Source organism: Phyllostomus discolor, chromosome 9 (genome assembly GCF_004126475.2).
Source record: "Phyllostomus discolor isolate MPI-MPIP mPhyDis1 chromosome 9, mPhyDis1.pri.v3, whole genome shotgun sequence".
In the NCBI taxonomy this organism is placed as follows: Eukaryota; Metazoa; Chordata; class Mammalia; order Chiroptera; family Phyllostomidae; genus Phyllostomus; species Phyllostomus discolor.
In genome coordinates, this window is record NC_040911.2 from 57,711,997 (window position 1) to 57,738,155 (window position 26,159).

At 39.4% G+C, this 26,159-nt stretch overlaps 1 protein-coding gene and 1 long non-coding RNA gene across 7 annotated transcripts; one reads left to right on the forward strand and one right to left on the reverse strand.

Annotated features, from left to right (window-relative positions):
• Positions 1 to 3,655: 3,655 nt before the first annotated feature.
• Positions 3,656 to 17,082, reverse strand: LOC118496752. The gene is made up of 3 exons (XR_004899311.1): positions 16,957 to 17,082; positions 6,051 to 6,055; positions 3,656 to 3,667 (listed from the first exon to the last, which is right to left on the reverse strand). It is a non-coding gene; the product is annotated as an uncharacterized LOC118496752 (long non-coding RNA).
• LOC114506265 (CCHC-type zinc finger nucleic acid binding protein) lies at positions 12,321 to 26,159 on the forward strand. 6 transcript variants are annotated; one of them, XM_028523871.2, is made up of 5 exons: positions 12,321 to 12,491; positions 23,608 to 23,745; positions 23,843 to 23,935; positions 24,105 to 24,303; positions 25,073 to 26,159. In XM_028523871.2, exons 2-5 carry the CDS (start codon positions 23,622 to 23,624, stop codon positions 25,188 to 25,190), a joined length of 534 nt encoding a protein of 177 aa, XP_028379672.1. In that variant the 5' UTR covers positions 12,321 to 12,491; positions 23,608 to 23,621; the 3' UTR covers positions 25,191 to 26,159. The 6 variants fall into 6 exon arrangements, with proteins under 6 accessions (XP_028379672.1, XP_028379671.1, XP_035865304.1 ...); XM_028523870.2 differs by having other exon boundaries at positions 12,338 to 12,491; positions 24,102 to 24,303; XM_036009411.1 differs by having other exon boundaries at positions 12,338 to 12,491; positions 23,873 to 23,935; positions 24,102 to 24,303.

The window sequence follows — 26,159 nt, forward strand, 5'->3', positions numbered from 1 at the left end:
CTGTGGCAGGCTGAAGGGTGAGTCAGGATTCTAAATTCTGGCTGCAGAACTGGGGAAAATGGAAACACCAGTAAAAGAGTACATCATGATGTCAGCAGTTTCCAAGGGGTGGTCAAAATGCTGAAAAAAACATGGTTTTGTAATGCAGTAAATGTACCTGATGCCCCTCCCAAAGGAGGAAAGGCTTTGCTAAAAGCAGATCTAAGGGCTCATGGTATCTGTCCTCAAGCAGGAAGAAGTTTTGCTATGTTTTGCCTAGCATCCAACATACCACCACTTAAGCAGTTTGTTGGCATTTAACAGATCAAAGGAGATGCTACAAAGGGTGGGAGTGCAGCAGTCTCTCCAAACTCAATGTGGACAGCTCTGAATGACATTCCCTAAATGAAATTGCTCTGTCCCTTCATCAATGATCCAAATCCAAGTCAGGAATTCTTCAGAAATTCTTTACCCCTTCCTAAACTTCACATCACGTTGTGCAATAATGATTACCACAATGTTAACTCATACAATCTTGTATAACTGACAAGGGATTGGTACCCAAAACATATAAAGAACTCTTTCAATTCAGTAAGGAAAAGGTAACAACCCAATAGAAAAAAATGAGCAAAATTAGCCCTTTTCAAAAGAGGAAACTTAAATAGCCTACAGATGTATTATTACCTCATTGGTAATCTGGGGAATACTATTTGAAAAAAATGAAATAATGAAAATTCATATTCACACCTAAAAATGTACACGAATGTTCGTAGTTGTATTTGCAACAGCCAAAAACTGGAAATGGCACAGGAGTCTTTCCATGGATAATGGTTAAAGAAACTGGTCCATCCAGACAGATCATGGAATACAACTCAGTAATAAAAGGAATGGACTGTTGATAGACATAACAATTCAATGGTTCTCCAGGAGATTATGCTAAGTGACAAAAGTCAATCCTAAAAGGTTACATACTGCATGGTTCCATTTATATAACATCTCTGAAAGGACAAAGGACATTTTGGAAATGGAGAATAGGGATTAGGAAGGAAGGACAGGGTTGAAGGAAAGTAGGTGTGACTATAGAAGGGCAATAGGAGTGAAACGTGGTGTAGTAACTGTTCTTTCTGTATTTTGAGTGTAGAGGTGTATATACAGACTTGTACATGCCATACAATTATATAGAACTAAAGAAAACACACACAGAGAGAATACACATAAAATTGGGGAAACCTGAGTAAAATTGGTGGACTGTGTCAATTTTAATATCCCGGTTGTGATATTATACTATACTTTTATAAGATGTTATCATTGGGGGAGACATTGTGTATATGGATCTCTTGGTATTACTTTTTCCAACTACATGTGAATTCACCATTATCTCAATAAAAACAAACAAAAAAAGAGGCAGCATATTTCATCCACCAGGTTGGCAAAACAAATTCAATAATCTCACAATATAAAGTGTTGGCCAAAAATTCAGAAACATGGTGCCCTTACCACTGCTGCTGAGAATATAATTTGGTATGGCCACTTTTGAGAGTAATATGGCAGGCAACCAGTGAAATTTAAAATACACACCTCTCATTGATCCAGCCATTTTCCCTCTGGGTTTGTACACGCTAGAGAGACTCTCCTGCATGTCCAGATAACACCTGTATACAAGGGGGCTTATTACAACATTGTCTGTAATAGCAAAGCATAAATGTCCTCCAACAGGGGAATGAATGAATAAAATACAGTATACTTATAATACACAGCAAAAAAAAATAATGAACTAGATAAATATCCAGAAAGTATCCAGCTATGTAATATGAAAAATAGAGACATTTATTAAAGGCAAGATTGTGAGGAGCCAACAAACAGCTGACCTTTGACACAGTCAGGTCGGATGAGATGCATCTGCACAGCAGAGGCGACTGTGGTCGGATCTCCTGTCTATCTCTTCCTGTATGCCTATCCCTGCTAGCAATAGGTGGTAGGATTTTGGGGTACCTGTGTGTTGTAACAAAAAATCTGCACGATGCCTCTGATTCTGCGAGAAATGACTTGCTGACCACAGAATAGAGACCCCTAGTAACCCTAGTGCTGCCTGCTTCCCCCATCTGGGAAGTTAAGGACAAAAATTAAACTATGGGCAGACCAACTGCCAGAATGCTGAAGGAAGCTGTTGCTAGGAATGTTTCTTAGGGAGTCACCACTTAAAAGCTTAAGATTTATTAAAGCTACTACCCCTCCCATACCCTGGACAGGAGTATATAGAAGCAAGGAGTTCTAGTTGAAAATAATAATCTCAATACATAGAAATGAACACAAAACATGCCCCCCCACAAGATGTATAAATCAGAAAACCTAGGCAAAAAATCAGTTACCTAACCGAGACAAATCTAACCTTAATGGACAGTAACTAATTTCTATATAACCTATAAATCACCCCTTGCACCCTTTTAATTTAGACCAATCCCTAGAATCTTAATAGACACCAAGTTACTAATATGGCACCTGAAAGTCTGTGCCCATATAGCTTCGTTGGCTATCTGATTAATGACCCTCTTGGTCAAAACAACCTTTGTTTAATATGGTTCACCTGTGGGACCTCCTGTACTTTTCAGTTATTTGTTTAACATGATCGATCTGTAAAACCTTCTGTGTTTTTAGAAATTATTTCTATGGTAACCGTTTCTGTTTTAATAATCAAACTATGCATTGAATGTTGTATAACCTCCCCTATAAAAGTAAAGACTGATTTTTCTCGGTGAGTCAGTCAGGCCCAAAAAGCCTGGCTGTCCTCCGGCACCCTACTGGGTGTCTCCCTTCAGTTTCTACGCCTTAGCCACACATCCTTTGGGGACCCTGAGACCCTGCTGACGCTGGACCCTGGCACAAGACACAAGAAACATTGTACATAGGACAATGATGCCTCAGTCCGTTTCAAAGTAGGCACCTTGAGACCTCACAGTGTTCTCCCAGTCTCCATCAGTTGCCCTGTCATATTTTCCTGAATGCTGTCAATGGTCTGAAATGTCTTCCCTTCAAAGATTATTTTAGTTTTGGGAAAAGCCAGACATCGCAGGGTGCCAAATTTGCACTATAGGGGGCTGAGCCACCTGGGTGATTTGATGTTTCACCAAAAAACTCTGCACAAGACATGATGCATGTGTGGGCTTGTTGTAGTAATGAAGCTGCCAATTACCAGTTGCCCGTAGGTAAGGCTTTCTGAATCATCTGAATAGTTTTCACGGAGGAATGTTCAAATTTAATGCAAAATTTGATGCAGCCCTGGCTGGTGTGGCTGAGTGGATTGAGCACCAGCCTGGGAACCAAAGGGTCGCTGGTTTGATTCCCAGTGAGGGCACATGCCTGGGTTGCAGGCCAGGTCCCCAGTTGGGGGTGTGCAAAAGGCAACCACACACTGATGTTTGTCTCTCTTTCTCCCTCCCTTCCCCATTTCTCTAAAAATAAATAAAATCTTGAAACAAGAATTGATGCAGATTTGTTGCTCTACTCGCTTAGGCATTTTGAATTTAACAACCACACAGTACACGTGCTCACTCAACAATGTTTATGAGCCCCAGTGACTAGTACAGTGAAGTCATCATTGTTCATGCATGCACATTCCAGTCCACTCTTGGTTGCTGGATTACATTGATGTCACACAAACGGTCCTTGTTATATTAATAATGACTTTTTTCTGGACAGACCTGGTATATATTAGAAACAGAATATCAACTTTGAAAAGTGAGGCACAGATTGATATTTATGTATTCAGAAAATATTTGAATGCCTACCCAGTATATGGACCTTTTCTAGAACCTGGAAATACAGCAGAAAATAGACAAAGCCAGACAAGTCATTGCTTTGTGTATGTTATAATCTTGGAACACAAAAAATTAGTAAAAAGATATTGATGTAAAATGTTTAATTGTTCATGTATGGTTTGATATATACATAATTTTATGACACACATATAAAAAATAGACCAGAAGGATATACACCATTTTTATATCAGGAGGAAAGGAAAGAAGTGGGACTTGTGCTGAAGAGAGTTAAAGGGCACATTAGTTATATCTGTCATATTTGAATTGCCTAAAAGCCATTCTACTGCCAGGTGTAAATTCAAATGTTCTCTTTTGTAGTAATAATACATAACTGAAATGTCTTTCAGTTATGTTTTTCTAGCATAAAAATTTACAGTCTACAGTTAATGTTTCTTAAACTGAAGTCTGACGATAATTCTCAAGATTGAGAAATTGATTACTGATTCTTGCCAAACATGTGAATAATTTATAAAGTACAATGCCCATTTGTGTTATTTTCCAAAGAAAAGGGATGGAGACACATGGAACAAATGTATAGATTAGATATGGGCTCTGCTTTTCTTACCACCACTGCATTTAATTGGATTAATTAGGTTACTAGCATAGCCAACAAGCATAGGACCTTACAATACATGGGTGGCATCTGGTTAAAAACATCAGTTCTTTTTGGGACTCGTAAGAGGAGCTCTGCAACTCTATAGGTCCCACGTGCTCATTTAAAACTAGAGAATTAAACTACATACTCTGAGATTAGACTTAACACTCTTCTGGATCTTAAATTCTAATTCACCCAATTATATGAGTTATTTGTCAATTAAAAATAAATTACATTATTTTGTAAATTATGAGAGCTACATGATCAAATTTTGCACTTTATAATGCTGTCTCAGAATAATTTAAGACATCTTGTTTTAAAAAAGTATTTGGAAGCAATTTAAACATTATTTTTCTATTCTTACCTATTTCAAAGTTTAAATAATGTAGATGCTTGATAAGAAATTACTTTTTTTTAATGAAAACATCTTTTTTTTCTTTTATCCTCACCTGAGAACTTATTTTTTCCATTGCTTTTAGAGAGAGAGAAATGGAGAGAGGAAGGGGGAGAGAGGGAGAGAGACAGAGACAGAGACAGAGACAGAGACATCAGTATAAGAAAAAAGTATCGATTGGTTGTCTCCCATACGCACCCTGACCGGGGATCATCCTGAGACCTAGGTATGTATATACCCTGATCGGGAATCGAATTTGCAGCCTTTAGGTAACAGGATGACGATGACGCTCCAACCAACTGAGCCACCCAGTCAGGGCTCTACATTTCTTTTAAGGAAAAAAAGAGAATAGGTGGTTTTACTTTGAAATTTTTTCCTTTTTCCCCCCTTTACTTTGAAATTTGAAAAAGTATTTGCAAATAAAGTTTTTCTCTTAACAGTTAGTTTGCAGAAGTAAAGACAGTTTCAATATGAGGTCACAGAGGACAAAGCCAACTGATGGAATGCTAAGTTATTAGTGTTTCATATTTTCCTTATCAATTAATATTCCCTACACTGTCACTTTATTTATTATTATTTTTATCCTCACCAAAGGACATGTTTTCATTGCTTTTTAGCGAGAAAGGAAAGGAGAGAGGAAGGGAGAGACAGAAACATTGATGCAAGAGAGAAATATTGATCGATTGGCTTCTGTATGTGTGGCTGGACTAGGGACCAAACCCACACAACCTTTTGGTCATGGGATGATGCTCCAACTAACTGAGCCACACTGGCCAGGGCCCCACACTCACTTTAAGGGGTCAATGAAAAATTGTAGAATTAGGTCTTAATAACTACTGAGGCTGGAAGCTTTGTGTTTAAGCACTTTGCCTCTCAAGCCTGTACTGTAATTTATTAACTCTGTGACCTTTAAAAGATTACTTCAATCCTCTGAACCTGTTTCCTTATAGGGATAATAATAGTACTTACCTCATAGGGATGTTGTAAAAACTTATAAAGAGGTTATAAACAATGCCTGGCATATAGCAAGCACTCAATACATAATAATAACAACAATCATAATAGATAACACTTTAGTAGATATTACTCTATGCCACACACTGTTACAGAAACTATGTATGTTAACTGTTAGCTATTTATTAATATAACTGATGCCTATTTCAGGATTTAGCTTAGTAAACTATGTTTCTGCTTCAGAAGCAGACAGGAGAGATAGAAACAATGTATTTTCCTTAAAATTAGTTGCATGCTTTCCAAGTAAAGTCACAAAGACTACTTTTCTGCTGGCAGAGAGAAGAAGACATGGACGGGTTTTAAAGGATATACAAGGTCTGTCCAGAAAATATCCAGCCATGTAATATTAAAAAATAGAGACATTTCTTCTACAGAAAAATAGAGACACATATTCTTCTATAGAAGAAGAAAAAGGATACAGGAAACATTGTACATAGGACAGTTACACCTCAGTCCCCTTCAAAGTAGGTGCCTTTGGGACCTCACACATTTCTCCCATCAGCAGCATGAAATTCCTTCTGCTCTGGTAACAGAAGCTGCAGAATGAATTTTGCCACAACATGTTTCATGCCAAGATCCTGACTCAAAATCTTGGACACAGTAGTTTTTGGAATCCCCAGATTAGCTTCTGGTTCTTGTATGACAGTACAAGACAGTACAATCACTATTCTTTGTTGATGGCAGCCTGTACATGTTCAACATTCTCAAGTCTTCAACCTGTGTTTCAGACCTTCCAGAACACAGATCACTTCCAACAGATTTTTGACCATCTTTGAAGCATTTGTGCCACACTTTTATTTGCGGTACATTTATTGCATTGTCCCCCAAAGCCTTCTGAATCACCCAGTTTCCACGGGATAAAGTGTCAAGCTTAATGCAAACTTTGACGCAGATTCATTGCTCTATTTGCTCAGTCATTTTGAATGTGAGGGCCACACAGTCCATATGTTCACTAAACAGTGTATACCACCCACACTGACTAGTACAGTGAAGTTGTCATTGTTCATGCAGGTGCATTCCAGTCCACTCTCCTTGGCTTCCAGGTTACATCAATGTCGCACAAACTATTCTGGTTTTATAACAATGGATGGAGTTTTTCTGGACAGCTCTCGTATACCCATATCACTTCCTTTTAATAGCAGAAGCTGAGGTATGTGCTATGCAGTTGGGCTCTTTAGCAGAAATTAAGAGTTAGCAAGCATTATTACTCAGCTGGCATGCATTTTAAGAAATCCTGAATCATGCTGAATCAGCATTTTAGTTGGTCCTCTCTCAGGACACTTAATACTTTCTTATGGCCCTTGTCATCCTACAAGATGAAGGGCAAAGTGCATGTCTTAAATGGTCACCTTTGTAACCACTGCAGTATTCAACACAGTACCTGGATAAGTCTGAATACTGGAAGGGGGGAGGGGGATAAAACACATTTATGTGGAATGGAAATGTAATAGGAACCTCTTTCTTCAAATGCAATTGGAAGTTTATCTTTTGAGTGGGTTGGCTTTTTTCTTTCTTATTTTCAAACATCTCTAATGAATAGGTGTACCAAGGGCATATCCAGGCAACATGAGTCACTGCAGTTAAATTTCATCAGAGACCTTCTCTGGAGACAGAATGCCTCATGATCAGTTTGGCTCTATTAATAATAGTCATTACAGAAACCTGGAAGCCAGGTAGAGAAGAACCATTAGCTGTTACTGCTTCCAAAGCCAAACAGCAAAGACCATATTATGTTTCTATTCCTTCTACTAAAGTCTTTTAAATTTTTAAAACCTGTAAAAGAATATTATGTCCAGTATCTGATGACTTCCCGCCAAGATGGAGGCATAGGTAGTCGCACTGTGCCTCCTCGCACAACCATAACTAAGGACAACAAAAATTTACAAACAGAAAAACAACCAGAACAGAGAGAAATGAACCGAACGGAAGTCTGACTACCATACATCCAGACCAGTAAGGGGAGGCGGGGTCCAAGGCCTACAGAGAGGGATCGAGGGGTCCCGGCAGGAAAAAGCGGCAGCTGGCAGACACGGGCGCACAGGGGGCAGACAGCAGTTGGCTGACCCCAGAAGCGCAGGGGCAGCTGATGGACTGGTGGCAAACCCTGGGTATGGGAGGCAATGAGCAGATCCAGTGAGGCTTGCAAGTCTGCAGCCACACATTCATGTGCAGACAAACTAAGCAAAATTGGGCAGCGACACAGACCTTGCAACCCAGGGACCCAGCTGGGAAACAAAGCCTAAAGGCACCGATTGAAAACACTGGGGGGGGGGGGGGGGGGTGTTGAGGCCAGGAGATTCTCTGAGCCTCACAGGAGGCTCCTTGGGGAAACCCACAGAGTCCGAGAAAGTACACAAGCCCACCCGCCCAGGAGCCAGTACCAGAAGGGCCCAATTTGCTTGTGGGAAGTGGCAAAGGGGACTGAAGTCCTAGAGAGAGCGGAGCAGGCACCATTGTTACCTCTTGGACTCCGCCCCCACATACAACATCATGACCCAGCAGCTGGGGTGCCCCGTCCTGGTGAACATCTAAGGCTCTGCCCCTCATACATAATAGGCACAACCAGACCAAAAAGGAAAAAATAATAAAATAAAATAATAAATAAAATAAGATAAGATAAAATAAAATAAAATATGGCTCAAACAGAGCCAGTTTTTTTAAGCAACTGAGAGATAGCCAACCTATCAGATGCACAGTTCAAAGAACTGGTGACCAGGATGCTCACAGAATTGGTTGACTTTGGTCATAAATTAGATGAAGAGATGCAGGCTACGATAAGAGAAATGAAGGAAAATACACAGGGAACCAATAGTGATGGAGAGAAAACTGGGTTTCAAATCAATGGACGGGACCAGAAGGAAGAAAGGAACAACCAAACAGAAAAGAATGAAGAAACAAGAATTCAAAAAAATGAGGAGTGGCTTAGGGACCTCCAGGACATCTTTAAACATTCCAACATCTGAATTATAGGGGTACCAGAAGGGGAAGAGGAAAAACAAGTAGAAAAGTCATTTGAACAAATAATAAAGGAGAACTTCCCCAATCTGGCAAGGGAAATAGACTTCCAGGAAGTCCAGGAAGCTCAGAGAGTCTCAAAGAAGGTGGACCCAAGGAGGAACACACCAAGGCACATCATAATTACATTAGCCAAGGTAAAAATGAAGGAGAGAATTCTAGAAGCAGCAAGAGATAAGGGGATAGTTACCTACAAAGGAGTTCCCATCAGACTGTCAGCTGATGTCTCAAAAGAGACCTTGCAGGCAAGAAGGGGCTGGAAAGAAGTATGCCAAGTCACGAAAGGCAAGGACCTACATCCAAAATTGCTCTATCCAGCAAAGCTTTCATTTGGGATGGAAGGGCAGATAAAGTGCTTCTCAGATAAGGTCAAGGTAAAGGAGTTCATCATTACCAAGCCCTTATTATATGAAATGTTAAAGGGACTTATCTAAGAAAAAGAAGATAAATATGGCCCCAGCTGGCATAGCTCAGTGGATTGAGCGCAGGCTGTGAACCAAAGTGTCGCAGGTTTGATTCCCAGTCAGGGTACATGCCTGAGTTGCAGGCCATGACCCCCAGCAACCACACATTGATGTTTCTCTCTCTCTCTCTTTCTCTCTCTCCCTCCCTCCCCCTCCCTCCCTTCCCTCTCTAAAAATAAATAAATAAAATTTTAAAAAAAGAAGATAAATATGAACAGTAAAAAAAAAGACATCAAACTCACAGTAACAGCCATACCTAAAACAAAAGCAAACTAAGCAAGCAAATAGAACAGTAACAGAACCACAGAAATGGAGATCACATGGAGGGTTAGCAACAGGGAAGTGGGAGGACGAGAGAGGGGGAAAAGATATAGAGAATAAGTAGCATAAACAATAGGTAGAAAATAGACAGGGGGAGGGCAAGAATAGCATGGGAAATGTAGAAGCTAAAGAACTTATGACACATGGACGTGAACTAAAGGGGGGAACTATGGGTGGGAGGGGATGGGCAGGGTGGAGGGAAGTGAAGGGGGAAAATGGGACAACTGTAATAGCATAATCAATAAAATATTTTTAAAATATTGAAAAATAAAATCTTTTAAAAAAAGAATATTATGTTGAGTTTCTCTATTTCATACCCAGCCCCACTTAAAAAAATACAAGTAATATTCATCCTTGGGTCTATAATGAATAGCAAAATTTTTATGTAGCTCTATGGTTGGAATGGTAAACAAAAGTCAAGCCAGGAAATAATAATTTATGTTTCCTATTACAGTTTCAACTTGTCTTCCTAGTGGGCATGGATGCACCCAATGTGGACTTCCTATCTAGACTCTTACATTTGTTAAAATGAAAAACAAATACCTCTGGCCAGGTGGGTCAGTTGGTTGTAGTGTCATCCTGTACACAAAAAAGTCATGGGTTCAATCTCAGTCAGGACATATACCTAGGTTGCAGGTTTGATCACTGGTTTGGGTGCATATGGGAGGCAAGCAATTGATGTTTCTTTTTTACATTGATGTTTCTCTCTCTCTCTCTTTCTAAAAATCAATAAACCTTGGATAAGGATGAGAGAGAGAGAGAGACTGATAATTTAGGACACCAGTGAACAGACAACAAATGCAACAGACAAGCCAAAAACTGTTTACACCTCTCCTTGGATTAAGTGATATCAAAAAAAAAAAAAAAAAAAGCAGCAGCAGCAGCAGAGACCAACCTTGAAGCTTTCCTGAGACAAAACCAGTTCAGTCATTAATTTAGCTTAATTACCAATCACTGCAAAGACACTACTTTTTCACTGTAAAAGCTGCTTTGTAACGGTAAACCCCTGAATCTCATTCCATGCTTTGGTTTGAGTGCTCCCAGTTTACAAACTGTCTTTGTGGCATGTGCACAGTAAATTTTTACCAATGATTACTTCACTGACTCTTTGGTTTTACTTTGGCTATTTCCGAACCTTTGACACATTCCACTGATTCACTCAGGAAATCACTACTAAAATGTCTACAATTACACTACTACTTACCTGGATATTATAAACATTAATCAGTCAGGGAGGGGAAATTTATAAAGATGTACAAGCTTCTTGGTAACACACCTGTATAAATACAAAATACTGTTTTGTTACTGGTAACTACAATGTTACAATTCAATACAAAAAGTGCTGGGCAATTCTATCTTACTGGAAATGGGACATTTTCATTCTGAATTTAACAATAAGTTTACTTCAAATATCTTAGTTAACAAAAGTTAAAAAAAACTTTGATCTTTAAAATAGTCCATTTCTTCTTTAATAATTGCTACCCTTTATTGAGCACTATGTTGAGCACAATCTACTAAATGCTTTACAATCACTAGTCATTTGAACCCAGATTTAACGCCTGTTAACGCGTGTGCTCTTAAACAGTGTACAGCCACTTCACAAACATGATTTCAAAAGTCATACTGCCTTGAGAATGGAAGGATTCAGCGAGGTCAAACTAGGGCAAAGAATCAGATAGTCATGAAGAGAATAAAAAGTACATTGCTGACACCAACATGGGTTGCATACTAATTTCACCTTGCATATTAAGTCTGTATAAGCCTATAGTAATTTTGGGGCCTTTTAAAACTCAAGAGAATGGGGACAACGCTTTTTTTCCCCGTTACACAAAAGTTACACAGAATTTTGTTAATTTTTTGTTCACATTGAACAACTTAAATTGACTTTATCTTAACAGTATCTATGAATATATATATGACACAATCTTTTTTGGAGAAAACACAAAATCTAAAAGGCCATTCCTGAATGTGATAGCCTAGGCCACATGGCTCTCTTGGCACTCGCGATTACACCTTAGGTCACAGGGAATGTTCATAAATGTGCTAAATCTGTCACAAGGTTTTTTGGGATGCTATTAAGTCTTAGTGACAACCTTTCACCATCTTCACACCCTCTCCAGGGCTGGCGCCTTTACTTCCAGAGCCAGTTTTACTTTGAGGCGGGTATATAGACCTAAAAGTGAAAGCAGTAGACATCTGGGCTTTGCCCCTGGCTCACACAAAAACCAAAACAAATCTCAGGGGCTGTGGCCTACAGCTACAGCTCCAGCCTCTTCTGTGACTAGACAGGCCACTTTTTCCCAAACTGAAGTATCCGGAAATAGGGCCTACCTCTGAAAGCACCGCCAGCCAGGAGTATAAGGGCGGGCACTCTTTTTGGTGGCCAAGAAGGGAAAGGAATTTTTTCCAAGCCCACGTTTATCACAAACACTTGACTGAGACCCGTCCCCTGGAATCCCTCGTCGCGAGCTGCTGGGAGACTTCGCGGACACACAGACCAATCCACACCTGGTCGGGAGGGGCGTGGAGTAAGCGAAAAAGGCCAAAGTGGGACTGAGGCTTGGGAACCCAGGAAATTAAGGTCCCGCAGAGGTAACTACTGGAAAAATCAAAGAGCAGGGAAGACGCCCGCCCCGCGCTTCCCCACGCCGTGCTCTGGCTGGGCGGTCATCTCTGCAAGAAGCTCTGATTGGACATCCGAGCTCTGCGCGCTGATTGGTCGCGTGGGCGAGGCGGAGGAGAGCCGTGCGCAGCGGCGTGTGTGGGGCCGTGTGCAGACCCGCGTGTGGCGCAGGCAAGGACACTCCTGAAAATAAACAGCCGCTGCCGTGGGAGCCGCTTACTTTGGCCTGCGTCGTAGTCTCCGCCGCTGCGGGCCGGCTCAGACACCGAAGGTGAGAACCGAGAGTGGGGGCTGGGGCTGGGGCTGGGGCTGGGGCTGGGGCTAACCGCCCTGCGGGCCCTGGTCTGAAGCGGAAGAAGAGGGTAGGGAGTGGTGAGGCGGAGATGGCGGCCGCACTTTGGCCTTTTCCGCTCTGCTGCGTCAGGCGGGAAACTTGGCTGCCACCGCCACCTCGGGGCCTGGTTTCTGGCCTCCTGCAGTCGGGCGACCCTCCCATCCTTCTTTCCGTCCTGGGAAGCTGGGCCCACTCGGGTATGTGGTCTCTCCCAGTGCCAAGGCCTCATTTCGAGCCATAGCCTTCCAGCAAATGAGGCCCTGGCTCGGACGCCCTGAGGACTGAGGCTCTGAGACTTCGAGGGACTCAGAATGCTGGGCGGAGGGGGGGGTTTTGGCGGGAACTTGTAAAAGGAGGCGGTCTGGTGGGAAAAAGCCCTTGGTGTGGATGCGGGGGTGGAGGGGGATGGGGTTGGATACGGGCCGTGTGCTGGGGTAGTGGGTCTGGCGGGCCATGTGCCAGAGGTTTTCCTGGACTTAGAAAATGGTCCTGGGAGAAGTTTTTGCTTTTAGAGTGGTGAGACACCCCTCTGGAAGTCCTGAGAGTTTTTGGAATTCATACTCTCTACTTGACAGCTTCCCAGTTCTTGAATCTTTATCGTCCGTTGCAATTCGAAAAGCTGCAGCTGAGGCCCACTTTCCGTGAATCAACACTATTTTAAGTTAGAGGGACCTTTAAAAAAATCCCATTATCAGAAAAAAAAACATGAATTTGTCAAGTCTCCATAATCATATCACATCATTCATTACATTAATTAAACGAATACTATTGATTCTAAAAGTGAATCGAAAAGTAACACGATGGTTAATTAGCCAGCCTCCGCCTAGATTTTCCCAATGTGAAAGCCTGCTTTAGAAAGGCATCATCGCTCACATTTGGGTTTGCGTGTTAATTTTATTATGGGTAAGGATTTTGCTCTTTGCCACATGTTAACCACATGGTGTCAGACCCTTCCAAGGAAGTGACATCTGGTCTTCGGGGGCCTTAGGAAAAGAAAACATTGCTCATTGTGACTTCAGATAGTGTGTAAAAGGCTGATTTCGTTTTTTGTTTCTTATAAGGTGAAGGAGGATTCATTTATGTCGTCTTGCCCCCAAATTCCAAGTTTTTAAAAATAGTTTCTCTTTGTTTTCTGTTGTATGGCCCAGTTTTAGAAACAGCACCATAACCAATTAATTTATGCATCACTGAGAATCTTAAATTAACCACTTTCTCTTTTGCTTAAGCACCATAATCGCAAATTAGAATTTGAGGTCTTTAATAAGATGTATGAAATGAAGTTCCTACCTCTTAGGCTTTTTTCCTCACCCTGCAAAGCAATTATTTTCAAATGCTTCTAACAAATCACACTGGTCATGGCTTAATCAAACACCTCCAAGTGTCACATATGGAGGTTCCTGTTATTTTTAGCTTGTTGAGCCTTATTCTTGTCTACGAAAAGCTCTCTGTGTGCTGGAATATAACAAGAATAATTTATTAGATTCCCAAGAACTGAACAAAGAAATATTTTTCCAAGTTGCAACTCTTGGCAACAGAATTAAAAGAAGAAGAAAGCTAACAGGCTAACAGTATATGTGTACTTATGTCACATTAGAAAACTTGGGTAAGTTTTTTTTTTTTTGGCAACCAAAGGTCCACATTTCTTTTCATATTCATAGTAAGGGGTGATACGTTTCTTCGTTTGTTATTTTTTGAGGGTGATGTTTCAAACATGCGGCCTCAAATATTTGAGCCAAATCAGTGGAAGACCAAGGGTCAAATATTTTGAGGCACGTCAAGCCTTTGAACATCTGGGGCAGGTAGAGTGATCTTTTTAAAGGTATTATAAGTGAGTTTTGTAGTATGACTTTATGACTGTTTGGATTCCTTTTATCTTTTAAAATCTAATAAAAATACATGGTATATGTATGGGAACATGCCAAATTAGTGCTCATAAGCAGTAGAGCCACGATTTGACTTCAGGCATACCTCATTTTATTGCACTTCACTTTATTGCAGCACGTGTTGCATTTTTTATAAATCAAAGGCTGGATCTTCTATCAGCAAAAAGATTAAAACTTTACTACGAACCAAACCCACAATATCTCTGACATGCACCTTTAATTGGAAAGATTGGTCTGTTAACTAAACACTTGACCCCAGGAGAGATTTTGCTCTTCTATTTTTCCCTGCAGGAATGAGAGTTGTTTTTGTGTTGTGTGTGTATTTCAGAATTTTGGCTTTCCTCTTCCTAGCCTCCTGACAGTAAGTGGAGAGCCAGGAGACTGATACCAAAGCCTTCTGGCCTGCTGTGTGAAGAACGCTCTTTCGGTACTGTCTCACTTAATAGAACTCCTGTTCTGATAGTGTCACATGCTGTTGCAGTTAAGGGTGTGCCACTGAGAGATTCCAGTAAAACTGCACCATTTTCATGTTGTATGTAAAAAGCTGCTGGAATAATGAAATGAGAGCTGTGGCCCCCAGAATTCAAGTTGTAACTCAATTAGTTATTAATCAGTAGTATGAGAGTATAGTACAGTGATTACCTGGAGTGGTTCCAGAATTACAAATAAGAGTATTAACTAATGAAATCAGATGCCAGTCTTTCTGTCTTGGTGGCACTCTTAACTTACACCTTGAGAAAGGTTAAGAAGAGTATCTGCCTTGGCTTAAAATTCAAGAAAGCTGTGGGATAGTATGCTGTGAATAAATTCATTCATGGCTGTGGATTTTTAAATATATAGAGTTTTAAAATATATTTGAAATGTAGAGAACTTTTTGAAACAAGTTATTTCTGAAAAATATATTTGAAAACATAACTTTTTTCATTAAAATTCAGATTAGCATGTACTTCGTACAATTATTTGCTTTATAGTAGTAACATTTTGTATAATATTTTTGAATTAGGGAGTGAATTGGTATACTCTTCTAATAATAGCATTTTCGTATACTTTATTATCCCTTAGCCCTAACAAAAGCCTCTACGGTTGAAATCCTGACTTTAGAACTTTCTAGTTACATGGCTTTAGGTAAGTCATTTGGTCTCAGATCCCCACTTTATGAGTAAAATGGGAGCAAGAATATATAACTTGCAGGCTTTTAAGGACTATAGATGTGTTGATTAACCCTTGACTCACCGTAGATGAGCTATTAATTGAAACCCTTGGGGGTAACCAGGGCAGGCAGAATTGTCTGTAAATAATAAATAAGGTCATGTGGTAAATGCAGGAACCAGTATGAAAACATAGAATTGCTCCCAGTATTGTACTCTATTCTTCATTATTCTGGCCAGAGTGCAAGTAATACATAATGTAATTTCTTTCCAGTCTTTGTGTAGTTTGTTTTTGTTAACAGTCTGAAGTGTTTCAGTACCCTGTTGGAACCTAAACTGATTTATTAGAGCAAGCATAAAAATGAGTGAGTGCTTTCACGGGAGCAAAAGCTCCATGTAGGTCAACAAAGTGGATGAGTCAGGGATAACCCTAAACTTGGTGAAAATAACTAGACATAGAGCAAACGTGAGTATATACAGCAGTGTTAGGAAAATTGTATAAAAAAATTAGAGCTAGCTAGATCCCCCCCCCCACACACACACAACTTTCCTTTTGCTACTTATTTTAAATGTATTCGTGGGGTGACTTACATTCTTTTATTCACTGGATCTCATTGTTAGTCTTGGCCATGTACTGTTAAGATTTAAGTAGTTTACTGGCTTTGCTCTTAGTATCAAAAATGTGGTATAACTACTGACATTAATGGAAATAAACTAGTGTAAGCAGTTGTGTTTTGGTACTAATTCCAGGATTTAAACCTTAAAGCCTAGAGGAGTGCAAAATCTGTAAAACAGACCTCTTAGTTTACAATATACTTTATGGCCCCACACAGTGAATCTTCAGTCTTTTCAAGCAATAGCTTGACCGAGTTTACAGCTGCTACCTGGTTGCCCTGTGCTCTGACCATATCTTTAGGTGTAGTTTATGTCATTAAAATCTGATAACAAAAACCTAAATGGAAACAGATAATTTGATTTCTGTTGAAAATGTGAAGTCATTTAGAATTCAACTGTGTTTCTTCTCTTCAGGAAGTAGACTTTATGAAATGGGGAAACTTGAGTATAATAGCCCACTTAAGCCTGCTATGTAGACATTAATCTGGGTTCTGTTTACTTTTAAGCAGTCTGACTTAATTGAGGGGAGAATGGATAAGAAACTATGTAAGCAGAGGACATAAACCCTTGCAGTTTTTTTAGTTGAGTATCTGTTAAGCACGAGGTGCCTGGGAACAATTCTCATCAAAGATAGTTTTACCATCTTTTCCAAATTAAGGACAGATGGGGGGTCAAGTGCCTGAGGGTCAAATGGTTAACCCACAGTAACCTAATGGTCCCAAATCTTACTGTGTAAGGATATATTGGTGTAGATACTGCAGTTGATTTTTAGCAGCAAAAGAAAAGATATGCTCTCTTGCTGGCAACAGTGAAAATACAGTATTTTATCTTTTAAGTTAGTATATATGTGTATTTTGTAGCATTCTGTAAAATGTTACTGAGGTTGCTTGTGAATTCTTGGAGTAATAGCAAGGGCCTAGGGGGCAGATTACAGGTCCTGGCTCTTGACTGCTGACTTTTTTAGTAAACCGGAATGAAAATTTCTGTTTTATAGGGGGTTTTTACTAGATAATCTTAAATATTCTTGAGTTTTAGAGTGATTGTAGTCAATCCTTAATGAGTACCTAATTGAAAATACACTGTTGCTTTGCACATTGGTGTGCTGCAAGAATTTTTAAAATAGTCAGGGGCACTAATCTCTTCCCTTAGATTGTCAAATTTTAAAAAATGACAGGGGCTAACAACAACAGCCATCCTGTGTGAATGAATCAAAATTACACCTATTTTTTGTCAGGTTGGCGAAAAACATTTTTTTGGCATGCTGCAGAATTTTAGTAAATAGTTTTATGTGTGCCTTGAGATGAAAAGGGTTGCAGATCACCGCTTTAAACTAATGATGCAGTGACTCATGATAGCAAGGATTTAGGTATTTTTATTGTCAGTACTTGATTAGATTGAATTGTGTCTGTAAAAGAAACAGTTTGTTTTCATCCAGCAAATGACTATTAGGCCTCCCATTCCCTCAAAAGCAGTTAAAATAGAACTATATAACTACTAAAAGAATAATCATGGGGTGTTGTGATAATTCAAAGATGAATCATTTGGTCTCTGCCCTCAAGGAATGTGATAAAAGGCAAGGATAGTAGTGCCATCAGGCAGATGTTAACAAAGTGTCCTGGGTCTTAATAATAGGAAGGAGAGTTCCAGGCTGGGAGACATCAGATTCTTTCATAGGGTTGGCATTTGAGTTGGCCCTTGAAGTTTGGGAAAGGTTGTGACAGGTGGTGGATTGGGCAGAGGTAGGACAGTGCAGCAAAATTCTAGCCAAGAGCAGCCATAGGTCTTGAGAATCATGAAGCCGTAAGTCTCAACTCTGTCTTAACCCTTCCTGCCTTTAGTTTTCCTAAGGAGTAGCATGAAATTCTCTGACGACCTTTTGGCTAAGTACATTTGTATATAACTATTGGGATGGGGACCTTCCTCCTAGGATAAGTAGCAGGCCTCTGAAACACACAGGGAACCAATTGGTTTAATGTTACTACAGAGATGAATCTATGGCAAGAGACTCAGTGAAAATGTAGACCAGCTGATTGGCTGTGATTGTGCCTAGGAGGGAAGAAGGCAGATTGTGTACACATTATCTAAGCCCACTGGGATATGCTCCACTGATGATGGATTTTGGAATATTAATGAAGTTAATGTTTCCTTTCCCTTTAAGACTTAGTGGGGCTTTTAAAACGTTGCCTATTTTATGGACAATAAGATGCGCCGCCGCCCCCCCCCCCCCCCCAACCCCTCCCAAGTTTGGGAGGAGTAATGGTTAATGCTGCTGTTGAATTCTGCTTACATTTACATTGGTGAAATAATTGTTATTTTATTAAATACTTTACCACATTTTTTGCTTCAAAATTTTGTTCCTATTTTCCTCTAAACCCTAGGTGTGTCTCATGGTCCGAAAAATAAGATGCTCCAGTAAACAAATTTATGTGAGATTAAAATTTGTTGATGCCAAAACAACCAAAACTAGTGTCAATGTATAAAGTTCTGCCTTTCCCTCTGAATTGTGCATGTCTTTCACAGAATGGCTTAATTGCAATCTAAATGGAGATATACTGCTTTCCCTAAATTTGCAGTTTATATAGAAATCACATTTTAACCAACTTTCATTTAGGAATCAGGGTTGGAAGAAGTTGAGTTTTATGTTTAATGTGAAAGTGTTACTTTAGTTAATTGTTTTCTTTCTAAAATACTTCTGCCATTTCTTTTTACTCTGTTCACTTTGGATCTGGGTTCTAAGAATGGAGGAAAAAACAGTTCATGAAATATCTACACATAGATTTTTCTTGAGTAGCTGAATATTTTTAAACTAGTATTTTTGTGCTGGAAGTAAACCCGAAATTTTTTAACTGCTGACTTTATTTCACTGATAAACACCTGATGATTCATTATAACATATTCTTTTTGTACTTCACTATTATGAAATAAATAAGAGGTTCTTTTAAAGCAGTAGTCTAAAGGGGAGATTGCCCAAACTGTTGGGTTTTTTTTTTTTTTTTTTTGGCTTAAATGCATGTTGACTATTGGATTATCATATTTTCTAAAAGATAGTGTTTTGTTTAAATATTAAATTTTAAAATACTCAGGACTTTTCACATTGCCTGGATTATCTTTTTTTTTTTTTTTTTTTTTTAGAGGGGAAGGGAGGGAGATAGACAGAGAGAGAGAGAAACATCAATGTGCAGTTGCTGGGGGTTATGGCCTGCAACCCAGGCATGTACCCTGGCTGGGAATCGAACCTGGGACACTTTGGTTCCCAGTCTGCGCTCAATCCACTGAGCTACGCCAGCCAGGGCTACCCTGGATTATCTTATATTAAGGAAGTGATTGTTTCTGTGTAAAGAACCCATTGAAAGCAGTAGTTAAATGTGCTCAAATAGATCTGACTATAAACCGGAGAAGATGCAAAATGAAGAAAATGGAAATGAGGAAGGATGAGGTGCTGTAATCAGCTTTTATCTATAATTATTTTATATGCCATTCTTTTTTTTTTTTTTTTTTTTTTTTTTTTAATCCTGGCTGTTCTCTTAGGTGGAAACCAGTATGTAACATGATTTAGAATAACACCATTATAAGAAAGCAAATGTAATCTCAAATTTTGCAAAAATACATTTTTAATCTTCCCTGACTGGTCTCTTCTGTCTAGAAAGGTGCATTATATATGTGAAACCACTAAGTACAAGTATCCCATGCAGGTGTTGCCCCATGTGTGTTTTTTGGGTGGTGACAATAATAAGTTTTTGACAAGTGGCAAGAGTTGGTTGAAAGATTTCTCTGAAAGTTTATTCTGAATCTGATGCAGAGTTAGGATAAGTAAATATTGAATTTAAAAAAATACTTCACAATGGAAACTTGTGAAACTCAATTGCAGCTTAATTTTTTGGTCACTAGATTCCCATACAACTTAATAAACCATTATGTACCATGTGCTGACTTAAAGATGCTATGGTTTGTCTGGTGATTCCACCAATCAGTCCATATGGAACTGTGTTTTGCTAGATCATGGTGTTCATGCTTGGCTTTGAGAGGGTATTTTAAAAATGTCCTGACTGGTATGGCTCAATTGGTTGGGCATCTTACTGTGAAGTGAAAGGTCACCGATTTAATACCCAGTCAGGGCATATGCCTAGGTTGCAGATTTGGTCCCTGGTTGGAGCACATGCAGGAGGCAACCAATTGATGTGAAGCCAAAAATAAATAAATAAAAAATGTGTGTACTGCCCTGGCCAGTGTGGTCCATTTGGTTGGAGCATTGTCCCATAACCAAAGGGTTGTGCATTTGAGTCCTGGTCCAGGCACAGATAGGAAGTAGCAGGCTGATGTTTCTCTCTCTCTCCCTCTCTCTCAAACCAATGAAAAATTGTCCTTGAGTGAGGATTTAAAAAATAATAATAAAATTAAATTAAAAACTTGTGTGCTGTTGCTTGAAATTGGAATTAAGGGTAAAAAATGTTTAGATGTGGAAGTTTGGCAATGTAAAGGTTACATTATTTCTAGCTATTTCCTTTTTTAAAGGCCACTTTACTAGGAGTTTGTCCTGCAACATTCCATTTCCATTCCAGGAATAGTCTGTTTATTTTTAGATCATTACACAAAAGTATAAAATCCATTTGCTTTAGTAGGAGTTTGCTTTCATTTGGAAACAATATAAAATAAAGGAGTCTTATGAAATTCCAAGTAACTTTGTTTTAAACGTAAAATTATAGAACAATTTGAAAATAGAAGAATAGAAAAATATAAATGTTCCCAGTGCTTTAGATGGTATTAGCACGTTGGTGTACCTCTTTGTTGTTTTTCTGATATTTTTTTACTTTACCCTCTAGAGGGGTGTCAAACTCATTTTCACTGGGGGCCACGCCAGCCTTGCAGTTGCCTTCAAAGAGCCAAATGTAATTTCAGCTCCTTAACAGTTAAGGAGTAGTTAAAGTCCTAAAATTATTTTGGCCCTTTGAAAGCAACTTCGAGGCTGATATGGCCCCCGGTGAAAATGAGTTTGACACCCCTGCTCTAGAGGTAAAATTTATATCTTGCATTTCTATTAATATATCTGCTCTGAAGACTCAAATTAGCAAGCAAGAGCTATAGTATAACTAGGCACTGTGTTAGGTACTGTGGTTACACAGAGAAATTATTTTGCACCAACCCCTCACAGAATCCTAACTACAGCTCAATTTGTTTGTGTTATTCCAATTTTCTTTTTTTAAATATATTTTATTGATTATGCTATTACAGTTGTCCCATTTTCCCCCTTCACTCCCCTCCACCCTGTACACCCTCTCCCACCCATATCCCCCCCTTTAGTCATGTCTATGTGTCAGACTTATAAAGTTCTTTAGCTTCTACATTTCCCATACTATTCTTACCTTCCCCCTATTTTTCAACCTACAATCTGTGCTACTTAGTCTCTGTACCTTTTCCACCCTCTCTCCTTCTCCCACTCCCCTGTTGCTAATCCTCCATGTGATCTTCATTTCTGTGGTTCTGTTCCTGTTCTAGTTCGCTTAGTTTCTTTTGTTTTTGCTTTAGGTGTGGTTGTTAATAATTGTGAGTTTGCTGTCTTTTTACTATACATGTTTTTTCTTTATTTTCTTTTCTTAGATAAGTCCCTTTAACATTTCATAAAATAAGGGCTTGGTGATGATGAACTCCTTTACCTTGACCTTATCTGAGAAGCACTTCATCTGCCCTTCCATTCTAAATGAGAGCTTTGCTGGATAGAGCAATCTGGGATGTAGGTCCTTGCCTTTCATGACTTTGGAATATTTCTTTCCAGCCCCTTGTTGCCTGTAAGGTCTCTTTGGAGAAATCAGCTGACAGTCTGATGGGAACTCCTTTGTAGGTTACTGCCCCTTTTCTTTTGCTGCTTCTAGGATTCTGTCCTTCATTTTTACCTTGGTTAATGTAATTATGATGTGCCTTGGTGTGTTCCTCCTTGGGTCCAACTTCTTTGGGGCTCTCTGAGCTTCCCGGATTTCCTGGAAGTCTATTTCCTTTGCCAGAATGGGGAAGTTCTCCTTTATTATTTGTTCAAATACATGCTCAATCTGTTGCTTTTCCTCTTCCCCTTCTGGTACCCCTATAATTCGGATGTTGGAATGTTTAAAGATGTCCTGGAGGTTCCTAAGCTTCTCCTCGTTTTTTTTTTTTTTGAATTCTTATTTCTTCATTCTTTCCTGCTTGATTGTTTTTTTCCTTCCTTCTGGTCCACTCTATTGTTTTAAGTCCCAGTTTCCTTCCCTTCATCTCTTTTATGGTAACCTGCATTTTTTCATGTAATTTGTGCCCAGAATCAACCAATTCCATGAGCTTTCTGATCACCAGTGTTTTGAACTGTGCATCTGATATGATAGATCGGCTATCTCTTGGTCGCTCAAAAGAATGAGTCCTGGGGGATTGATCTGTTCTTCTGTTGGAGACATGTCTGTCTGTCTCTCTGTCTCTCTGTCTTGCTCTGGCTCCCCCCCGCCCCCCTTGGTCTGGTCGCTCTTGTTACAATGAGGGGTGGAGCTTTATGTGTTCCCCTGGGCTGGGCACCCCAGTTGCTAGATTGTGACGTTGTGGGCGGGGGCGGGAGGGAATAATGGCGGTAGCTCCATTCTCCTGGGATCTCAGTCCCTTCTCTGGGATCCTGGGTTGCACGCTCTGCCCTGGTCCACAATGCCGCCTCTCTGGGTCCGCCAGCCGCCGCTTGCTTACTCAGGGCCCACCGCTGCCTCCCGGAAGGCTTATGCGCCCAGTTCTCCCTGATCTCCTCTTGCCGCGACCCGCACCCGCTCCTCCTCTCCACCCCTCCTACCAGTCTGGATGGGTCTACTTCAACCTCTTGGCTGTCCGACTTCCATTCAGATAAATTCTCTGTCAGTTCTAGGTGTTATTCTGGCTCTAAATTGTTGTTCTAATCTTAGTTGTGCATGGAGGTACGGTGCGTCCACCTATGCCTCCATCTTGTGTTATTCCAATTTTCTGGCCAGTAAATTACTTCAGTTGCCCAAAATAAAGTTTACTGACTTATAACCATGAAAAGTGTCCATTGAGTTGGACCTGGAATGAAGTATTACTAATTATGTTTAATAATGGGTGTTCGTTAATACCCTGAAAATTCCATCACTCAATCGATAACCAAATTAACATTTGAGTATTGATCTCTGCATGCATAATCTTGATATTTTTAATAATAAAAATTGTATGAAAATATATATAATGTTTTACACTTTTTCATTTTTATATATTTTATATTATACATATAATGCCTTAAGCAGATAGTTATGTGATTATTTTTCTAACCAGTATATTTTCTGGCTTTCCTATACCCCACTCCCCCACAATAATATCTGAAAACACAATGAAGGTAAATAAAAGGTAAAAAATAATTTTAAGTGGTTAAATATTGTCATTTTTAATATTTCGAAGATCTAACTGCAGCCATGAGCAGCAATGAGTGCTTCAAGTGTGGACGATCTGGCCACTGGGCCCGGGAATGCCCTACTGGTGGAGGCCGTGGTCGTGGAATGAGAAGCCGTGGCAGAGGTGGTTTTACCTCGGATAGAGGTATTTTTGTCAAATAAAAAATTTTAAGTACTTGAATATTCATTAGTATCAAGACTCATCTGATTAGCTAAATCATTTTTGTTTCTGCCCCAAATAGGTTTCCAGTTTGTTTCCTCGTCTCTTTCAGACATCTGTTACCGCTGTGGTGAGTCTGGTCATCTTGCGAAGGATTGTGATCTTCAGGAGGATGGTAAGTATTTAACACTTCTCATATCTTCTAGAAAGTAGAGAGATGAGTATGCACATAACACTGGAAAAGATTTTCCACCCTTGCGATTTCATATTGTATGGTTTAAAACATAGCAACATTTTGTAAAGATTTTATAGTCTTGGTCTGCTTCTTTTTCTTACTGTTGAAGCCTGCTATAACTGCGGTCGAGGTGGCCACATTGCCAAGGACTGCAAGGAGCCTAAGAGAGAGCGAGAGCAATGTTGCTACAACTGTGGCAAACCAGGCCATCTGGCTCGTGACTGTGACCATGCAGATGAGCAGAAGTGCTATTCTTGTGGAGAATTTGGACATATTCAAAAAGACTGCACCAAAGTGAAGTGCTATAGGTAAGTTAGAATGTTGATGCTGGATTGCTTATTGTAGATAATGTTTTAGAGATGAATTAGCTATAAATGGAAAAACTTATGGATGAGTACATTCAGTAAAAGTTGGCTGTGACCAGATGAGATAGATTTTTGGCATACATAACCAGCTAACTGTCTGTACATTAGTCAGTATTCTGCCACGATATCTTATGGCAATTGGACAGCTTATACAACTTTGGAATTTTTAATGTCTTAAAAATAAGAATGTTGTAAGTTTTAATATATACACACCTCTCAGATCTTAGAGGTTATTTTGCATAAAGATATAACATCTTGGTCCTGAATGGTATATAGCTCAGTGGGATGGGGATTGTTCTGGAAACCAAAAGGTCACCAGTTTGATTCCTGGTCAAGGTGCATGCCTGGGTTCCAGGCTAGGTCCCCAATTATGGGGCACATGAGAGGCAACTAATCAATGTTTCTCTCTTTCTCCCTCCCTTCCCATCTCTCTAAAAGTAAATTAAATCTCTTTTAAAAAAAGATATCTTGGCCTGTATTTAGGTTTTGATGTTGGTTTATACATTTTGGGGAAATTTTAATTTTGTGGTTTTGCCATACAACTGAATATCTTTGTTCCTTTTTGCTTTTAGGTTAGAGTTTGATGATAAGATTTACTGTCTTGAAAATAAATGTTAATTCACTTATCATTGCTTTTTGTTATGCAATGACTATTACTTGAATATAGTTTTATGTTTTCTGAGCTCCATTGTGAAAACTTTAATTTTTTTAGGTGTGGTGAAACTGGTCATGTAGCCATCAACTGCAGCAAGACAAGTGAAGTCAACTGCTACCGCTGTGGTGAATCAGGGCACCTTGCACGGGAATGCACAATTGAGGCCACAGCTTAATTATTTTCCTTTGTCGCCCCTCCTTTTTCTGATTGATGGTTGTATTATTTTTTCTGGATCCTCTTCACTGGCCAAAGGTTGGCAGATAGAGGCTACTCCCAGGCCAGTGAGCTTTACTTGCCATGTAAAAGGAGGAAAGGGGTGGAAAAAAAATCGACTTTCTGCATTTAACTACAAAAAAAAGTTTATGTTTAGTTTGGTAGAGGTGTTATGTATAATGCTTTGTTAAAGAACCCCCTTTCCTTGCCACTGGTGAATAGGGATTGATGAATGGGAAGAGCTGAATCAGACTAGTAAGCCCGTTCTGGGTTTCTTGAATATGTTCCCAGGTCGAAGGTAAAAACCAATTCTGGAAGTGTTTGTGAGCTTCCATAAATAACTTTAATTTTAGCATAATGATGGTCTTGGATTGTCTGACCTCAGTAGCTGTTAAATAACATCAATTAACATCTGTATCAGGCCCTACACAGATCATACAGTTGAGTGGGAGTAAACAAAATAAAAAATAAATGTGTGTTTAACGTCTGCCAGGAAAATTGGTATAAAAGCCTAAACAGGAACAACTTAATGTTGCTACTTGATATGCAAATGACAAAGGTTTAGAACACATTCTCTGGCAAAGACGAAATCTAAAACCCATCTATGGGTTTTTTGAGTAAACATCTATGTTCAGAGTAAGCATAATTTGGAGCTATTCAGGAATTGCAGAGAAATGCATTTTCACAGAAATCAAGATGTTATTTTTGTATACTATATCACTTACACAACTGTGTTTCATTTGATGTAATCAGTTTTAAAAGTCATGGAAAAAGCAACTGAAGTCCTAGATAATAGAAATGTAATTTTAAACTATCCAATAAAGCTGGAGGAGGAAGGGGAGTTTGACTAAAGTTCTTTTTGTTTCAAATTTTCATTGATGTATATAAGTGCAAAATGCCATATTAAAGAGGGGAATGTGGAGTACTGAAA